This window comes from Nelumbo nucifera, chromosome 1, assembly GCF_055504915.1.
Source record: "Nelumbo nucifera cultivar China Antique chromosome 1, China Antique-T2T, whole genome shotgun sequence".
Taxonomy (NCBI): domain Eukaryota; kingdom Viridiplantae; phylum Streptophyta; class Magnoliopsida; order Proteales; family Nelumbonaceae; genus Nelumbo; species Nelumbo nucifera.
Genome location: NC_142649.1, coordinates 7,823,486 through 7,843,513, shown reverse-complemented (window position 1 = coordinate 7,843,513; position 20,028 = coordinate 7,823,486). Strand labels below are relative to the sequence as shown.

Genomic DNA, 20,028 nt, shown 5'->3' with positions numbered 1-20,028 from the left:
GAGAAGAAGAAGTTGGGAGAAGAGGGAAGAGAAGGCCAATTAAGATTTGTCTTCCTCTCCCAATATCTTTTATAATAAAAGAATAAAAGGGGTACAATGCCAAATATGCCCTCAATAGGGCGGCTACTAAAAACTCACTTGAAAACACGATTTAAAAGCACTAAGCCCATGGGCCGAAGGCCCAATAACACCTAATAAACAAAAAGAAACTAAATTGCAACAAATTCCTCCAGACTCCGCCTCAATTTTGGAATAAATGTCAAACATTCCCAACTTGCATGGATCAGCTCAAGCTTGTTTTTTGCTATTCCTTTGGTGAAATCATCAACTAGTTGTACGTCAAATGAAACATATGGTAGGCATACTTCTTTTGATGTTCAAACTCTCTTATAAAGCATATGCCTACCACAATATGCTTTGTCTTATCATGCTGAATTATGGACAATGTTGATTGCATTGATTATCACAATACAACACCATAGGTTCTTCTACAACAATTAAGTTCAACCAATAAGGACCAAATCCAAAGAAGCTTTGAAACACCATGAGCCATAGATTTGTATTTGACTTCTACACTTGACTGGGCCACAACTAATTTTCTTTACTTTTCCAAGAAACCATGTTACCCCCAATAAAGGTATAAAATTCTAATGTAGACCTCCTATCATCTAAGCATCCTACCCAGTCTGGATGTTTCTTTAGGTAGGCAAGAATCCTATTAGTAGCTGCCCAGTGTTAAACCTGAGGAGCATGCATGTACTGGATTACCACACTTATAGCATAAAGGATATCTAGATGTGTCGTGCACTAATAGAGTAGGTGAGCCACCAATATCTTATACCTCCCTACATCATTCACTAACTCACCATCTAAAGCATTAACCCTATGGTTTTGATCAATAGATGTATCATCTAGTTTGATTCCATACTTTCCATTCTCTTGTAACAAATCTACCACATACTCTGAAAGATGAAGATTCCATGTCTAGATCTTACCACCTTGATACCCAGAAAATACTTCATCTCACCAAGATCCTGGATTTCAAACTCCTATTGTAAGGACATTTTCAAGGCATTAATCTCAATCAGATCATTCCCTAGAACTACAATATCATCAATGTATACGATTAGAACTTACACAAGTGACCTCCTCCTCTTCACAAAGAGTGTATGATCTGACCAAGTATGTGTGTATTGAAAGTGAATCAAAACTCCCCTAAACCTATCAAACCATGCTCTAGGTGACCACTCCATTCCATATAAGGACTTCATTGATCTGCACACCTTTCCTCCATTGACATGATCATAAAACCCAATTGGAAGAACCATATACACCTTCTTCCTGCAAATCACCATTGAGGAAGGAATTCTTTACATCAAGCTGGAAGAGTGGCCAGGAATAGGTGGTCAGTAATGACAAGAGAACCCAAACTGAACTCATTTTGGCCATAGGAGCAAAGGTCTCCAGATAATCCATCCCATAAGTTTGTGTGTGTCCCTTCCAACCAGCTCCACTTTGTACCTCTCTATACTACCATTATCCTTGTACTTTACAATAAATGACCACCTACATCTAACTGTCTCCTTATCAACACATAGATCAACAATCTCCCATGTCTAATTTTTTATCAAAGCCTTTATTTCCTCCTACATAGCTATCCTCTACTCAAGTTTAGAAAGAACTTCACTAACATTCCTAGGTATAGACACAAAACCAAGGGAAGAAAGAAATGTACGGTAGGAGGGAGTTAAGCTACTATAAGAGAGATGGTGTTAGATATAATGGGATGTACACTTTCTCTTACCCTTGTAGAGAACAATGGGAAGATCAAAGTCATTTGCATCAATAGTGTTAGGCACAAATGTATCATCAATATGAACAAAAACATCAATAAACACAAAAGGAATACTTGGATCTATGCCGAACCTAGAATCTCAAATGAGTCAATGGAAAGTGGTATGAATTCCCTTATAAGAGCATGTATAGAGTCAACCTTCTATGTTTCCATGTAAAGAATTGTGAGACAAGACACAATGGAGCAGGCAAAGGAGCTAGAGAGACTAATGCAAGTAAAGGAGCAAGAGTAGAAAGAGAAATAGGATGCTTACTCTCCTCCCCAAAACACTCCTCCGGAGGAGAACTAGCAGAAAAGAAAGGCATAGACTCAAAGAAAATGACATCCATAGTGACATACCAACTCCTTGACACTAGGTCATAGCAATAATACCCCTTTTGGTTTTGAGCATACCCAAGAAAGACACTTCTTGGCTTTGGGATCCAATTTAGTACAATGAGAACCAAGAATATGAAAAAAATGCACCTAAAAATCCTCAAAGGAATATGAAACATCCACCCCCCCCCCCCAAGAAAAATAAGACTATATAGTACCTTGAACCCAATGACACAAGAAGGTAAATGATTAATCAAAAAGACAACAGTAAGAACCAAAACACCCCAAAAGTGAACTGGAACTAAAGTATACACCATAAAACTTCATGCCACCTCCACAATATGTTTGCTTTTCATTTTTTCCACTTTATTCTTCTATGGTGCATATGTACAATTGCTTTGACGAATCACCCTATGCTCCAACAAATAAGATGCCAGGTCCTTTTCAAAATATTCCCTAGCATTATCTGATCTGAAAACCTTAGTCCTAGCTACAAATTGTGTGAGAACCATCTAATGAAACTGTTGCACAAAGGAGGGCATGTCAACAAAAGATTACATCAAATATATCTAAGAATATTGTGAATAATCATCCACAAAGAAAATAAAATAATGACCGACATCCATGGAAGAAATGTGATATGGTCCTCAAACATCAGTGTGAACAATATAAAAAACTAAAGAACACCTTTTATTACTTGATTGAAATGAATGTCTTCAATGCTTTCCAAGTTGACAACTTTCAAACTACAGATTGGACATCTTAAAAGACTTGAATAACTTTGGAAATATAAAACATAAGGAACAAAGGATAAATGCCCGGATTGATTATGCCAAAGCATAATTTGACTCACTGACTCTGACCCATTACTCCTGCTATTGGTGTAATGACTCTGGTAACTTGGAAACACATCAAGAAGGTAGTCCCCATTCACCTCACGACCGCTCCCAATCATCATCCTTGACTCCAGATCCTGAAAAACACAATGACCAAGAAGAAAAGTCACTTAACAATTCAATTTTTGTATTAAACTACTCATAGATAAAATATTAGTTTGCAATCTAGGAACACGTAGAAAAGAGGTTAAGGTAAGGATGTTAGTCACTCTAACTAACCTTTTCCCAACAATAGGGATATGGGAACTATCTACTATACAGACACAATCTCTATTAGAAATCTAGAACACAAATGGTATCAAGAAAATAAAGTAGATACACTAGTCATGTGCTTAGAGGCTCCTAAGTCTATAATCCAGGGAGGTCCCTCCTTACTTGAGGTGGAAACATAATCTGTAGTTGCATATGAATTACTTGTATGAGCAAAAGAAGTGGTATGACCAGTTCACAAGCTATCTACACCCTATTGTCCACCTTATGAAGAACTGGAACTAGCTACATCTTTCCAAATTCAGCCCAACTTTCACTTCTGCAAGAGACATCAAGGAAGCTGGAATAAGTGATCATAATGAATCCCAATCACTGCCAATATTAGCATTCCCTTTCTTGTTCTTGAGTCAAGTTGGTATAAGATGAAGATTGAGCTTCCAACAAGTATCCCTGCTGTGCTTAGGCTTTTTGCAATAATCACAAAATAAATCCCTCTTATCCTCTCTTTTATTCTCATTACCACCCTTACGCTCACTAGGCTTAGGTTTGATAGTGCTAGCATTAGCCAATTGCTTAATACTAGAATTTCTCATCATAACGTTCCTCCGACCATCTTCTCAAAATCCAAAGGAATATGCTTGAGAAATTTACACTATCATGGGAAAGAATGTGTGGTCGTGCAATATCATACTCAAGATTAAGGCCTACCAGGAACTCAAACACTTTGTTCCTCTCTATCAATTTCTAATAGGTAGCAACATCCTTAGTACTCCCCCAAACCACAATCTCTAAATGGTTTATCTCTTGCCATAAAGTTTTTAAGACAGAAAAACATACTACAAGAGGCTTATCTCCCAATCTTGCGCTAATAACTTGGTTTCCTAGCTGGTAGGCTCTAGACACATATTGACTTTGTGAGTAAGTCTTCGCAGGCCTATTCCAAATTTTCTTGGTTGTATTTTCCCACAAAGTTTTTGCTTATATGAGGAAGCATAGCATTACATAGCCAAGTCATCACCATGTAATTCTCTTGCACCCATTGGGAACATTTGTTTCAAATTTCTTTTCATTACCAATAATATATCCCAGTTTTCCATATGCACCAATTGCCATCTTGGCCAATTGTGACCATTCTAGATAGTTTGTATCATCTAACTTAACAGTAGTGATAGTACATGATCCCAAAGGGTCACTAGCACCTCCCATACCCAGTCCAAGGTCACTAGTCAATTTTTGTTCACTCCACCACCATCCATAGCTTCTTAAACCACTCAGTATAAATAAAAAAAATAGACAATAAACCTCCGGGATCAGATTGATCTCTTCTAAGCAACCCAAAAGCTCTCTTGCAAACACAAAACACTCAGCTAGAGAAATTTCTCCTTCCTAGAAAATAATAGAAGCAAGAGAAAAGGTTGCGATCACCCTAGGAGCCCCAAAAACATATAGAAACTGAGTTCCCCTTAAAGAATTCTCCTAGAGATCCAAAAAAACCAAAGTGCCTCCAAGTCAAATCCAAAGAACCCACTGCAATTAGGACTCTTATTCTCTCTCTAGTTCTTCTTGATTTTGATGATGAATCCATGATCACTCACCTAGTGTTTGAAATCCACCAAAAAAATACAACAACTGAACCTTTCTTGAACCAATGATCAGCTCCCTATTCCTCTATGCAGTCGGTTGTTCTAGAGATGCATGGATCAAGTCCAAGAATCTCTAAAGAATGGCTTTGATGCTAAGTAGAAAATAAAAGAACCAAAAAGATTTAAGGAAAAGAGAAGAAGGTTTCTTGAAAGTAGAAAAGAGAAGAAGTTGGGAGTAGAAGGAAGAGAAGGCCGATTAAGATCTGACTGCCTCTCTCAGTATCTTTTATATTAAAAGAATAGAAAGGGATACAATGCCTAATATATCCTCAGTAGGGTAGATACTAAAAATTCACTTAAAAGCACAATTTAAAAGCATTAAGCCCATGGGTCAAAGGCCCAATAACACCTAATAAACAAAACAGAAACTAAATTATAGAACATTTCTCATCAATAAAAGTTATAAAATATCTAAATCCATTGTATCACAAACACGATTGGGACCCCAAACATCTAAATGAACAATTGCAAAAGGACACATGACTCATTTATCTTTTCTGGGAACAAAATGGATTTTGTGATGTCTACTAAGCTGACATGACTCACATTCCAACTAAGTAACCGATTCTAGACTAGGGACCAACTGCATCAAAGTATGAAAGGATGGGTGACCCAAATGACAACACCACTAATGAGTGAGAGATGAGTGAAGAGCTCTTCTTGGATCATTGTCATCCAGGTAATATAGTCATCCAACTTCACGACCTTCGCCAATCATCTTCCCTATCATGAAATCTTAGAAAACACAATAAGAAGGATAAAAGATTATAGAACAATTAAGTCATTGAGTCAACTTATACACAAAAGACCATAGTTGTCAAGGTGTTTAGGTGATTCTAGGTGACACTAGGGCACCTAGTCGCCTAGGCAACACCTAGGCAATAAGAATTTAATAATATAAAGAACTATTGGCTAGTTCCCTAGTTTTGTATACCATTCAACATGCATATTAATTGAAAAAAATAACAATTCTCTTCATTATTTCAAAATTAATACTACTATAATAAGTATTTAATAGAGCAATTTCAAATCAATTAGCAACTAAAGAAGGTTATTAACTTTATATAATAAAAATTCAAGATGGAAAGTAAAATAAAAAAAGATGCAGTTGTTTTATTTAATTGGAGGGAGAGGAGAAAAAAAAAAGAAACCTCTCTATACTTCTATTTTTTCTTTCTTTTTATCTCCTCAAAACCCTTTGATCTTTTAAATTTCAATAGAAAAACATTTAAAAAAGTATGATATGATATATAGCATATAATAGAATGTATTCACACACATATTAATAAGATGCATCAATATAAATGATATTATGATAAGGTGCCTACCTTGTCATTTTTGTCACCTAGGCAAGCGCTTAGTCGCCTAGTCACCTAGGTGGCACCTTGACAACTATGCAAAAGACTAAATGAAAACTTAGGTACATAAAACACAGAAGTTAAATGGAGGTCAAAACCAAGAGACACATTATCGATGCCCGTAATAAATGAGGATGTTCCATCAGCTAAGGTTACAGTTTGAAAAGTGGAAAAAGGGGGACACAAACAAGTCTGAAGTTCCAGTCATACGATTTGAAGCTCCTTAATCAATTACCTAGGCTGTAGTTTTTGAACTGGAAGCAAGACATGCTGTACCTGAATGAACAAGTGTAGCAGTAGTCCTAAAAGAGAATAGGCAAGAAACCAATTCCTTATCCTTACCAACTCCCATAGCAGGTGATTCATCAGTAGGAACATTCTTTCAAGTGCCATCCTCTACCAAGGCATTATTGGCCCAAGAGGTTGTCATGCAAGGCATGGCAAAAGTTAACTATATGGCCTTCATGGCCACAGTAAGAACACTCTTGGACTTGACCATGTCTACCATTATTTTAGAGAAAATGCAACTATTCTTTTCATTCTTAAACAAAAGACATGCTTCATGACTAAGGAAAGAAATGTCATTATATTTTCAGAATAGTTATGAACTACAAACAAATAAATGAAAAATTGTGATGGATGATAGTTAACCATTTGTCTGGCACAAATGATTAACTATCATTTGTGAGTCTTACCACCTCAAAAAGTAAGGTTCCCTTGTGTGACTTTAGTAGTAGGGAACTGGTCCAGGAATTGGGGGGAGTTACGAGTGACGAGCAAAGAAGAAGGATTGAGATCATCAGTCTTCATTGGAAAGTAGGGGAGGGATTTAGGTAGGAGGAGATTTGAAGCTGTGTCGAAGTTGACTAATCATGAGAACCCCAAGGCAAGGGAGTTGAGAAAAAAGAAAGGATCCAGCAATGGGCAGCTCATTCATGTAACCAAGGTTTTTCATCATCTCAAGGAAGGACTGGTCGGGGACGGGCCATGTTGCAGATTTAAGAGAAAATACAAAAGGAAAGGATCAAAGTTCATATCTAGAACTCAGAACTGTTTGACAAACAGAGGTGATGCAGATGGTTTAGTTCCTAGCTCAGACAAAAAGGCTCAGGACATCAACTTAAGTAATCAAAACGAGGAAGCTCTCACAAGGGAGATGGAGGAAAAGAATAGGAAAAAGTCTACTGAGAAGAACTTGGAGGAAGAGAGAGATAACGGGAAGAAGGTTAAGGAGAAAAGTGATGAAAAAGGGGGGAGTAGTGAGAGGGAGAGGGAAATAGGATGGAATAAAGCTGAAGAAATCCCCAAGGTAAATATCTTGGAGAAGGGAAAAGTCGGCATTGATCAACTAGTAGACAGACAGGTGGCAGTTGGGAAATCTCTTGGTATTTTCCTTTTTCAGGGGAGAAGCAGTGGTGAGGAAGGCAATCAAACAATTAGAACAGAATAGAAGGAAGGAGAGCAATAAGAGGAACGCAAATGGGGAAGAGAGTGAGAAATGGGAGGAAGGTGAAGGAGAGGAGTTAGACCTCGTTGATGAAGAGTGAAGTGTGGTGCTGGTAATGACACAGGCGAGAGAGTGAGGCATGGATGTCAGTGGTTGTTTTACAATGGCTCCCAGGCTCAGCTTGTTTGTTCAAGAAGATGTTTCGAGTTCTGGGTTTTGATTTTTATGTTTTCCTTTGAGGTGGTTGGGTTTGTAAGATGTTTGGGGGCCTTTGGTGTTGGGCTCTAGATGTATGTTGTTCCTTAGCTTTGTTTGGAGGTGTTTACTCACCTATCTAGGTTGTATTTGCTTTTTCTTTTTAATAAAATTTCTTTTTACTTATCAAAAAAAAAATCATTTGTCTAGCACTAAAAACTGAATGCTCATTCAGTGCAACAGAACTAAGAATCCAGTCTGATCTAAATCCCCAAATTTATCAATTACAAAAGAACAATAATCAAACTCAAGAAATTAAGGATATCTTTTTTGAGAACCATCACTTGAAAGTAAATCACGCACTTGTTCATTATATATTTCAACCATTTGAACACCAACTTCATATGAAACAGAACTTTTCCTACTTTGAGAGATTTCGAAAAGGTCATTTAGAGCTCTGTAGTTGACACCCCAATCCTCCTTACGTGCTGCATCTGGGCCAGTCTAGTTGAAGAGACATACTTAAATTCACAAGGTATTTAGAACTTCTCAATAAATATGAAATAGCTTATAAAATCGAACCAAAACAAGTAATATCTATGTACAAAATAAGTGGTTCACATAGGGAGGAAGGTATAAGGAGAGTCCATACAGCAAGCATACCATTGTATAGGTCTTTCCTGAACCAGTCTGACCATATGCAAAAATGCATACATTGTAACCATCAAGAATAGAACGTATTAATGGTTGGGTGTCTAAAAATACTTCCGCTGTCAACATTAATAAGACCAAGTATTAATTCAAAAGATCATAAATTTTCTTATAGAATCAACAAGAGAAGTAAAGAATATTAAAATGCAAACAAGAAAATAATAACAAGAACCATTGAGTGGGCCCAACCTGAGCCCGGACCAACCTATCCAGCGATTACACACGAGCTGAGCTTGGATTTTCAGAAATTAGGCTTGACCTGGGCCCAAAAGTTTGGGCTTTTTTATATTTTTTTTGGGCCAGGTCTAGGCCTAGCCCTTAGGTAGCCCAAACCTGGCCTGGGCCCAGACATTCTCCAGGTATTGTTCTCTTACATATGTATACACATGCATACATGCATACTCTAGAAGTAAAGAGAGGAAGAGAGAAGGAGAAATAACAGAGAAGAAGAAAGAATATTTTCTGGAAAAGTGTCAGTGGCAGCTGCCTCATTGACTTGTATATTAGGGTGTCTAAAGAAAATAGAACATTACAACAGTACCCCTTGGTTACAATTTAACAAAGAAAAGATAACAATAGAAGTCTAATAAGAGCCTAACAGCAGTCCTAACAACAGTCCCCCTCAAGTCGGGCTGTATATATCAATCTTTCCCAACTTGGTACAATATCAACATGTCAGATACTAGTAAGTAGCAACACCCTTGGTGAAGAAATCACCCAACTGATACCCAAAATTAACCTATGGAATGCAGACTTCACCACCTTCAACTTTCTCACGAATGAAATGTGTATCCACTTCAATATGTTTTGTCCTCTCATGCATCACAAGATTGTGGGCAATATTAATCACTGCCTTATTATCACAATACATTGACATTGGATGTTGAACATCAATTCCCAGCTCCGTTAACATATTCTTAAACCCTAACACTTCAACTATGCCATGTGCCAGGGTTTTATACTCAGCCTCCACACTGGACCTCGCAACCACAGCTTGCGTTTTACTTCTCCAAGTTACCAAATTACCTCCAACAAAGGCACAATAACCTTCGGCAGATCTTCTATCATCAACCTAATTGGCATCCGTAAAAGTCTCTACTTTTAAATGACCATGCTTGGAGAAGAGAATACCTTAGGGAACTTCTTCAGGTACTTAAGAATCCTCTTTGCTGCAACAAGATGAGTGGTTTTACGGGCACGCATATACTGGCTTAACACCCCCACCGCATAGGCAATATCAGGTCTAGACATAGACGAGTATAACAATCTCCCAACAAGTCTTTGAAACTGTCTCACATCAGAGAGGGGAACACCACTTTCTTCACCAAGTTTATGATCAACATCAATTGGAGTATTAGCTGGTTTGGCTCCAGGTTTACCGGTGTCATGAAGAAGATCTAGGATGTACTTCCTCTGAGACATAAAGATGCCTTTATCCAATCTTGCAACTTCAATTCCAAGGAAATACTTTAAGGGGCCTAGATCTTTCACTTAAAACTGAGCACCAAGAAATTCCTTTAGCTTTTGTATCTCTACCTCCCAGTTCCCTATAATAACAATGTCACCCACATAAACAACAAGTATAGCAATTGGATCACCTTCTCCTGTCTACCAAACCAGGATCTAGGAGATTGTTTCAAACCATACGACTTCTAGAGACAACAAACTTTCCCTTCGGCTGCTGCTTTATTTAATAGGGGGGAGAGAGAGAGAGCAAAAAGAGAAACCGCTTTATAGTTCTATTCTTGATTTCCTTTTCTCTTCTTAAAACCCTTGAATCTTTTAAATTTGAAAAGTAGAACTTTAAAACAACATATAAATTGCATGTATAGCATATAATAGAATGTATTAAGATATTAGCATACATATTAGAAACATATAGCAATATGAATGATATTATAATAAGGTTTCAGCGTTGTCATTCTTGTTGCCTAGTCACCTAGTCATCACCTTGACAACTGTGGTATAAGGGAATCTTAACTTCCTAATGCGCTCAATCTATACTACTATTAAAAGTGTGAATGGAAATGTGGAACTTTTGTTTGACTAAAATACCCTAATTTTTTTAATTTGGTTGCTCTTTAATTATAAGGATAAAAATGTAATTTGAACAACCACTTTTCTCCTCATTCAAATCTCTCTCATTAAGTCTTATATTTAAGGTATTAATTCCCATTAAAATTCATTGAATCCTATTCTTGACTAGATTACCCTTATTTTTTGAATTTGATCTCTCTATAATTGTGAGGGCACAAAATGTAATTTGAACTATTACATTTCTTCTCATTCAATTCCCTCTCATTATAATTTAAAGTGTAGTTAGATGAACTCAAGGGATGGATTTAATTGGGATACTAAGGTTTGGAGTATCAATTGTCCTCCAAAATTGAAGATTTTCTTATTTTTGCTTCTTAACAATAGACTTCCATTGAAAAGCATGCTTAGAAGTAGAGGGTTTAATATTGATGGCTGTTGTAGCCTTTGTGAGGAGGATGAGAACTTGGATCATATTTTCAAGAGATGTTCTATAGCTAGACAAATTTGGCAGAATTTTTCTCCATCTATTGAGGGTTTGAATGACATGGATGCCTCTATAAAAGATTGGTGGTCCAAAATTTGTATTAATGATATCTCAGGAGAAGAATACATAAAGGAAAATGTGTTTTTATTCTATGGCATCTCTGGAAGAATAGAAATAAAAAGACTTTCAATAGCTTGTCTGACCCCCCTCAAGTGGTTATAAAAAGGGCTAATGAGTCCTATTTTGAAAACCATAATTCTATTATTGGTAAGGGATTAGGAAATTCCATCAAGTAATGGAACCTAATTTCGTGGCACCCCCATAAAACTTTGATGCTTTGTGTATTGAGGATGTGCTTTGCTCGGTGGACTGCATTGCAAGAAATCATCTTGGAGAAGTGGATCTTAAAGCTTACTACCTAGGGTCTACAACCATCAATATGGAAGAAGCATGGATGGCATGAAAAGCCCATAACATGGCTTTAAACTTCAAGGACAATCCCGCTATTATCAAAGGCGATTCAAAGTTGGTGATCTCCTGTCTGCAACATCTTCTCGACCCACCTTTGAGACTAAGGAAGGGTCTAGTGTATAGGCATATGTTTTGAGAGGCTAACCAAGCTGCTGACTGGCTTGCCCATGAAGCTTTAGCAGATGTGAACGGGTTTGTTTCCTTTAACCTTTGTGATCTTCCCTGGTCTCTTTCTTTTATTTGTTTTAGCAATGTGTGGGGACCCCCCCCCCCCCCGGTTCTTGTGCAGCCCCTTCTGGATTTATCAAAAAAAAAAAAACTCTCATTCTTTCACTGAATCCTATATTAATTAACTATATTAACGAAAAATAAGTGTGATAAAGAATAATTGTTTTTATTAATGATAGAAATAAAATAGAAATTTAAAACCAACACAAAGATGGAATTGTTTTCCTATTTGGTTGTGAATCAACAATTCAACCTTTTGGGTCAAATGTGTAAATCCTTGATGTCATAATTAAATAATAATTAAAAAACATGAAAACAAAAAAAAGTATACAAAATTGTAGAAAACATTTGGGCACATCTCTAATATTGTATATTCATCATATTATACAAAAATAAGTGTGACAAATAAAAATAATTTTTATAGACAGAAATATAAAAATGTAGAAAATTTTGGAAACATTTTATTTTCTATCATCATCAAAAATTGCCCTTGCCATGTGCAAAGGACGTACACACTTACTAGTTTGATTAAAATTCTTGAAGGTTGTTCTTGGACCCTTCCAAGCTTGATGGTACCATTTGGACTATGTCACCCTCAGACTCTTTCTCCTATGCTCTTTCTTCAAGGTCCTTTATCATCCCCTTCTTCCCTTGCAGTCTCTTTTTTTTTTCTTTTTTGATAGTAAAATAAAAATAAAATTTCATTAAAGAAAAGAAAAAAGATGCATCATATCCAGTTGTTAAGGCAACACCCAACTTTTGTGAGAAATACAATAGAAGCTTTCAAATTTCCATTTGAAAACTCAAAACTTCCCCAAGTTTTTCTCTCACCAGAACTTATCTAGATTCTGGTAATACAAAGACCCAATCTGCAACAGATTTTCTAACAGCCACCACCATCCTTTCGAGGTTACAATCCTTGTCCTCAAAAATCCTTCTATTTCTTTCCTTCCATATATTCCAGAAAATTGCAAATGGTACGCACCTCCAAACCATCCTCGCTATCTTCCTTACTTTTATTTTTGGCCTTGATGAAAATATTTCTACAGGCATCACACCCCCTTCTTCCCCCCCAACCTTTTCAAAGACTCCTAGGTCCCAGATGACCACCAACTCTCCCAAGAGACCCGCTGCATTCACTTCCACCCACGCCCCAACCTTAGACCCCCATATCTTCTTCATTCTTTTTTTTATCAGTATATCTCCTTCATTCTTATATCAAATGACTCCAGTTTCATTTCCTGTAACACACCACATCTGGATTTTGTTTTCTCGAAATATTCCTTACAACCCTTCTCCTCCTTTCATCTCTCAGGCCCCTTACATTCCATGAGACAAGCTTTATCTTCAAGTTCAACCTCCAAACCTCACCCTCCCTCTATTCCTCATCAGCAATTCCTTCTTCCCTCTCCTCCCCTTCTTCCCCAATATCTTTCTTTCTATTCTGTTCTTCCCTTCCCCTTCTCTCAAACTGTTCAATTGCTTTCCTCACCACTCCTTCCACTCCATGAAAAATAGACCCAATGATTTCCCAATCTCGACCTGTTTATCCAACAACCAACCAATACTCACTCCTTTCTCTAAATTATCTTCCCCAATAGCCTTCTCAGCTTTGCCCCCACTTTCTCCTCTTCCCTCCCCTATAGCTTCCCCATTCTCCCTCTGCTCCCCCATTTCTCCCCTTTCAACCCTGATTCCTATCACACTTTGCCCCACCATTTTTTTTTTCTTCCAGTAATAGACCCTGTGTAAATCCTTCCCAGCACCTTTTCTCCTCCAATTATTGCTCCCTTTGACCTTGAAGTCTTATCCTGTAAAAGAAGTTCGGCAGAAGCCTATACCACCAAGAATTAGAGCTTTTAGTTGGGAGGTTTACATTAGAAGATTAACACGTGACTTGCTATGGAAATTGAGATATAATTATTGCTTATCTCCTCATTGGTGCATTCTTTGCAAAGCAAATGAGGAGACCTGCTTTAACTTATTGATCTCCTATCCATTTGTTACTTACAGTTGGATAGTTTTCACTTTGTTTGAATGCAGGTGGAACCATCTAGATTGAATCAAGTTTATTTGCTCTCACTAAGAAAACCTTTCCTCTATAGGTGTTAGATGCCACCAGAAAGAAGGTTCATTAAATTTAACTTTGATGGTAGTTGTAGGGGAAATCTAGGGCCTTCATGAGTGGGAGGTATTTCTGAGAAAAACTCTGGTTACATTATTGTGTTATTCTTGGAACCAAATGGTATTGGAGATTCATTAAGGATTGAGATAATGGCTGTTATGCAGGGTGTGCAAAGAGCAAAGGATATAAATGTGAATAAAATGATTATGGAAGGATATTCATGATTTGTGATAGGGTGGCTTCAAAAAAGGAGAGTTCTCTATGGATCTACAGAAATGAATTGAAAAAAAAAGTGGCTAGTTAGCGACATTGAAGCAAGATTTCATTGGATGAAAAGAGAGGGTAATAGCATGGCTGATTCATTAGCACAATGGGTGGGGAGAGATCAAATGTTCTAGGCACAGTTGTAAATGAAAATAGATTGAGGGTAGGATATAAGTGGCTCCTAGGAAATATTGAAGTTCTCCAAGATCTTTTGTTTCAAATTACTAATGTAAAAACTGTTTCAGCCAATGCAACTAATAGGATTATTACCAGTTGCTATATGATCAACATAAACAATAAGTGCAGTCAAAAAAGTACCTTCTTGCTTAATGAATAAGGTATAATCAGCCTATGACTAAGTGTATCTAAACCTCTTAAAGCTCCTTTGAACCACTTGAAGTACATATGTACCGATTATGTAAATGATGTTTTCACCTAAAACAAGTTAATTAAAATTATTATACCTCTAAATCATTTTGCATTTATAATTTTATTTTTTAAATACATAACTACTATTATAGCTACTCCCTTTCTATTATTTACTTCTTTCTCCCTGTCTACCATAGTTTGTAGCCATCAATTTCTTTAGCCTTTTTCCCTTGCATTTATTTTCTTGTAAGCATGCAATATTAGTCCTTTTACTCTTAATTGTGTCTATTAATTCTATAGTTGTTCTTGTTAATTTTTCTATGTTAGAAGTGGTAAATCAAATTCATATTTCCCGGAATGACTTATTTATCAATACTTGTCCAAAACAATGTAGGAACCTTTTCCTATTTCCACCATAATCAAGCACATTGCTTCTAAGGAATGCCCTAGTATGAGGATGAAAAGATTAGATCCAAGACCATAAGAGTTTAGAAAAAGTTTTAATGACAATTGCCAACTTGACACAACCCTCCTTTATCCGGGCTTGGGACCATCAAAGTAATACAAGCTCAAACTAGAAGAGTTGGGTCATTCAAACTTATGCTATTGATTACCAAAAAAAAGAGCAAAAGGCATTTTGTGCCTGAGGCACAAGGCACAAGGCCACATGCAGGACTTTTTAAAGGCACAAATTAAAAAAAAAATGTAAAAACAAATTCAAAATAAATTAAGAAAATATTAATTAAAAAATCAAACTTCAATTTTAAACTAAATATTTTAAAAAGCCCATTAGCTCAAATTAAATACATAAACATAACATATAAAACAAATTTAAAGTGAAAATGCAAAAATAAAATAAAAAACAGCATATAAAACCATTTCTTTATATCATTGCCAATTGCATTATTTCAAATAACTAATATGATGTTAATCATCTTTCATTCCTATCTCTACAAGCTGCCTTTATACCAAGCCCCTTGAGGCAAGCCCAAACAAGTCCATTTTAGGGTCTTAAAATCTTAATCCCTACAAAAAAAATGATTTTATAGTTTTAATTAAATTTTAAAAGTATCTTTTACTAGGATGAACGAAATGAACAACATTAGCAAATAGGGGGTTTCATCCTAATAAAAGAAAATTTTTGAAATAAAATTCAAATTATAAAACCATTTTTTATGGGATTAAGAACTTAAGACCTTAACATGGACATATGGACTTGTTTGGGCTTGCTTCAAGGGGCTTGATCACGTTTTTGGGAACTTAGACCCTAACCCATCCACCATGCTTAAAAAACACAAAAGTCGAAAAAAATAAAAATAATAATAATAATATAAAAAGGCACACATTTGGGCTGGGGCACAAGGTGCACTAGGTGTATGTCATTGTAAAGGGGCTGCACGCAGACCTAGACAAGGTGCCAGCCCTAAAATGCACCTCGTCTGTGCGCCTAGGCGTGCCTCGGGCACGTCTTTTAAATCACTGATTTCTCTACCAACTTAATGTGGAAAATGGGTTCCATAGTTTTCAGAGCACCAAGGCAAGGCAAGGTAATAGGAGGTGCTACTTTGCCTAGGCATTGCTTAGGCAATGGTTAAAAAACAAAAAAAAAAAACCTAAATCCTAGAGTAATTCCCTAGGTTCCATAGCAACCAACAAACATATTTCACAAGTAATTATCAATAGTCTTCATAAAAAAGTAGAAACTTCTTATTGAAACTTACAAAATCAACATATTCATAACAAGAAAAAATGATGAAAAGAAGATTTAGAAAATATAGGTGTTGAGCCCCTAGTTTTGCCTTAAAAAAGAAAAAAAAAAAAGAAAAGATGGAAGAAGAAAATAATAAAATGTGTTGATTGGACAAAATCTTTAAGTTTTTCGTTGCTTATTGGTTCAGGTTTTGAAGCCTTCATAGGTTCAAGTCAGCTACATTGACGTGTTGATTGATGCCTAACAAATAAGAAAATAACAAAAAGAAAGTAGCATATAACCCATACAATGAATAACTTAGTATAATAATTTCTATTGTTATCTTGGTAGAAACACAATAGAAGAGAAGAAGAGAGAGAGAGAGAGAGAGAGAGAGGGGGGGGGGGAAGGAGGAAGAGAAGAGAGAAGACAAGTTTGGTTGCCCTAGTATAGGGCAACCAAAAAACATTATAAAAGGATAGAAAATTACAACAGTGTCCCTGTGGCACTAAATAATAAACTAATAACTTGTTCTAACACTCCCCTCAAGTTGGGACATAGATGTCAACCTTGCCCAACTTGTCACATAAGTCATTGTGTCGCAAGTGATTTAGACCCTTTGTAAAGTACCAAATAGTTGGTCTTCAAAACTAACATAGGGAGTACACACCTCCCCACTTAAAATTTCTCCCAAATAAAGTGTTTGTCCACTGTGTTTGGTTCTATCATAGAGAACTATATTAGATGCAATATTGATGGAAGCTTTGTTGTCACAATACAAGGACATGGGACTATCAGCAGAGAAACCTAGATCACCCAACATATTTTTAATCCACATAATCTAAAGCACTCCATGGGACACTACCCTATACTTTGCTTCAGCACTAGACCTAGCCACAACATTTTGTTTCTTGATTCTCCACGTAACTAGGTTCCCTCCCACAAAGGTACAATAACCATTAGGGACTTTTTGTCATTGACTTCTTCAGCCCAGTCAGCATCTATATACACTTCAATTTTCAAATGCCCATGTTTCTGGAATAGTAAACCAGCCCATGGAAATTTCTTAAGGTACCTAAGAATTCTTTCAGCTACTTCTAAGTGTATGGTCTTCGGGGCATGCATGAACTAACTAAAAATGCCCACAGCATAGGCAATGTCTGGTCACGTCATGGACAAGTATAGAAGCTTTCCTACAAGCTCTGGAACTACTTCATATTTGATAGCCTCACCACAATAGTCACCCAACCTACGATTTGGCTCAATGGAGAGTTGATCATCTTCACTCCTAACTTTCCTGAATCTTGTAGCAGATCTAGAACATATTTCCTCTGAAAAATGAAGATCCCCTTTTGTGAGCGGGCAACTTTAATTCCAAGGAAATACCGCAAGGGACCTAGATTCTTCACCTCAAACTGAGTGGCTGGAAACTCCTTTAACTTCTGAATTTCAGTTTTCCAATCACAAGCAATCACTATGTCATCAACATATACTATCAGAGCTATAGTTTTCCCTTCCCCTCTTTTCACAAACAATATATGATATGTCTAGCACTGTTTGTAGCCTATTTGTTGCACCGCTAAATGGAACTTTCTGAACCAAGCCCTTGGTGATTGTTTCAGCCCATACAAGGATTTCTTCAACCTATACACTTTTTGCTCACTGCCTCGAGCACAAAAAACCTGGGAGTTAAACCATGTACACTTCTTCTTCAAGGTCATCATTCAAGAATGCGTTTTTGATATCCAATTGATGGAGATCCAATCAAGATTTGCAGCCAGAGAAAAAAAGACTCTAATAGAATTCATCTTAGCTACTTGGACAAAGGTCTCTGCATAATCAACCCCATACACTTGAGTGAAGCCTTTTTCCACTAACCAGGCATTAAACCTTTCCATGTTGCCATCGGCTCTATGCTTCACAATAACCCACTAACACCCTGTGGGTTCCTTTCCTTTAGAAAGGTCCACCAAGTCCCATGTACCATTTTTATGTAGAGCATTCATCTCCTATTTTGTTGCATCTGTCCATTCAGGCATTAAAAGAGATTCTGCCACATTCTTAGGTAAGGATATTGTCAATAGAGGATATAAAATCACAAAAAGAGGGTGAAATGTTCTCATACGAAACAAAATGGAAAATAGGGTGTTTAATGGTGTAGGACCTAACTCCTTTTCTTTGTGCAATAGGGATGTCAAGATCATTAGTACTAGAAGAGTCAATAGCAATGGGATTAGACATATCAATGGGAATGAGAGTACCTGGTTGGATAGGATCTGCCCCAGTGAATCTGATGGTGTTGTTGATATAGTTTCAGGTTGCTCCACCGCTCTTGAACTTGTTTGGATTTCGACGACAAAGGAATACACAAAAAGGAGGAGGATCAGGGAGTGGAGAGAGCCGAGCCTGAGCCTGAACTTGTTTCTCCTCAACCCTACACTCCCCCTAAGGAGAAATAAAGAAAAAAGGGTCATTTTCGAAAAAAGATACATCCATTGAGACATAATACGTCCTGTAAGCAAGATCAAAACAATGGTAACCCTTTTGAAATAAAGGGTAGCACAAGAAAACATAGGGAGTAGTGTGAGGATCAAGCTTACCATGAGTAGAGGATAAGTCCTAAACGAAACAATGACAACCGAACACACATAATGGGATAGGAAATAAGGGTACTTTTGGAAATAAGAGTTGTTGTGGGGCCTTGTACTCCAACAACTGAGATGGCATATGGTTAATGAGATATGCAACACATAAAACAACATCCACCCAAAACCTTTTTGGAACATTCATATGTAGTAGTAATCCACGAGCAACTTCAAGATGATGGCAATTTTTTCAGCCACACCATTCTATTGGGGAGTTTTGGTACAAGAACTGTGGTGAAGGGAACCACACGAAGAAAAAAATTCAATGAGATCGCTATGGAAACACTCTTTAGCACTGTTGGATTGAAAATTTTGGATTTCAGTCTGAAATTGAGTGAATATCATACGTTGGAAGTCTTTTACAATTTTTGGCACTTCTTTTCTGGATCTCATTGGATACAACCATGTATATCTAGAGTAGTCATCAATATGTGTAATGGAATACTTATATCTAGTCTCAGAGGGTAAAGTATAGGGCCCCAAACATCAGAATAAACAATATGAAAAGGAAATTCAGATTTATTGTTTCATGAAGGAAAATGATTTCTACAATGTTTGTTCAATTGACTAGTTTGACATGTGAATTTGGACACTGACACTGACTTAAACAACTCAGGAAACAAGATATTTAACAACTCAAAACATAAGTGACCCAAATGACTATGCCACAAATAGGCTTAACTCTTACTAGACCGACTCTTAGACTCTGTGACTGCAAGAGCAGCTTTGTTCTCCAACATGTATATACCATCTGCCATACTGCCTCTACCAATCATCCTCCCCGAGGCCAAATCTTGTATTACACAAGAGGAAGAAAAGAAGGTTGCTGAGCAATTTAATGAATTTGTAATACTACTAATAGAAAACAAGTTTATAGGCAATTTTAGAACATGTAAGACATTAGAAAGGGTAAGGCCGAAGGGAAGTGATATGGTTCATTGACCAACTACGGTGGAAAACAATCCATCAGCTAGTCTCACCTTGTCCCTACCAAATTTAAGATTATAGGATCGAAAACAATTTGACTTACCAATCATATGGTACGAGGCTCTAGAATCTATAATCCAATGAGAATCTGAAGAATG

The 20,028-nt window shown here is 36.8% G+C and overlaps 1 protein-coding gene and 1 long non-coding RNA gene across 5 annotated transcripts in view; one reads left to right on the top strand and one right to left on the bottom strand.

The window, feature by feature from the left end:
- The window catches only part of LOC104586983 (kinesin-like protein KIN-14K), a 105,265-nt gene that overhangs the window by 48,665 nt on the left and 36,572 nt on the right, over window positions 1-20,028 (bottom strand). For all 4 annotated transcript variants that reach the window (XM_088896427.1, XM_088896425.1, XM_088896424.1 and 1 more), the window contains 2 exons: window positions 8,583-8,689; window positions 8,245-8,423 (listed from right to left, as the gene is read on the bottom strand). In XM_088896427.1, the coding sequence (XP_088752553.1) occupies window positions 8,245-8,423; window positions 8,583-8,689 (286 nt within the window). The remainder of the gene's footprint in view (window positions 1-8,244; window positions 8,424-8,582; window positions 8,690-20,028) is intronic.
- LOC148802872 (uncharacterized) overlaps window positions 1-20,028 on the top strand; it is a 91,766-nt gene that overhangs the window by 38,403 nt on the left and 33,335 nt on the right. The window lies entirely within an intron of this gene.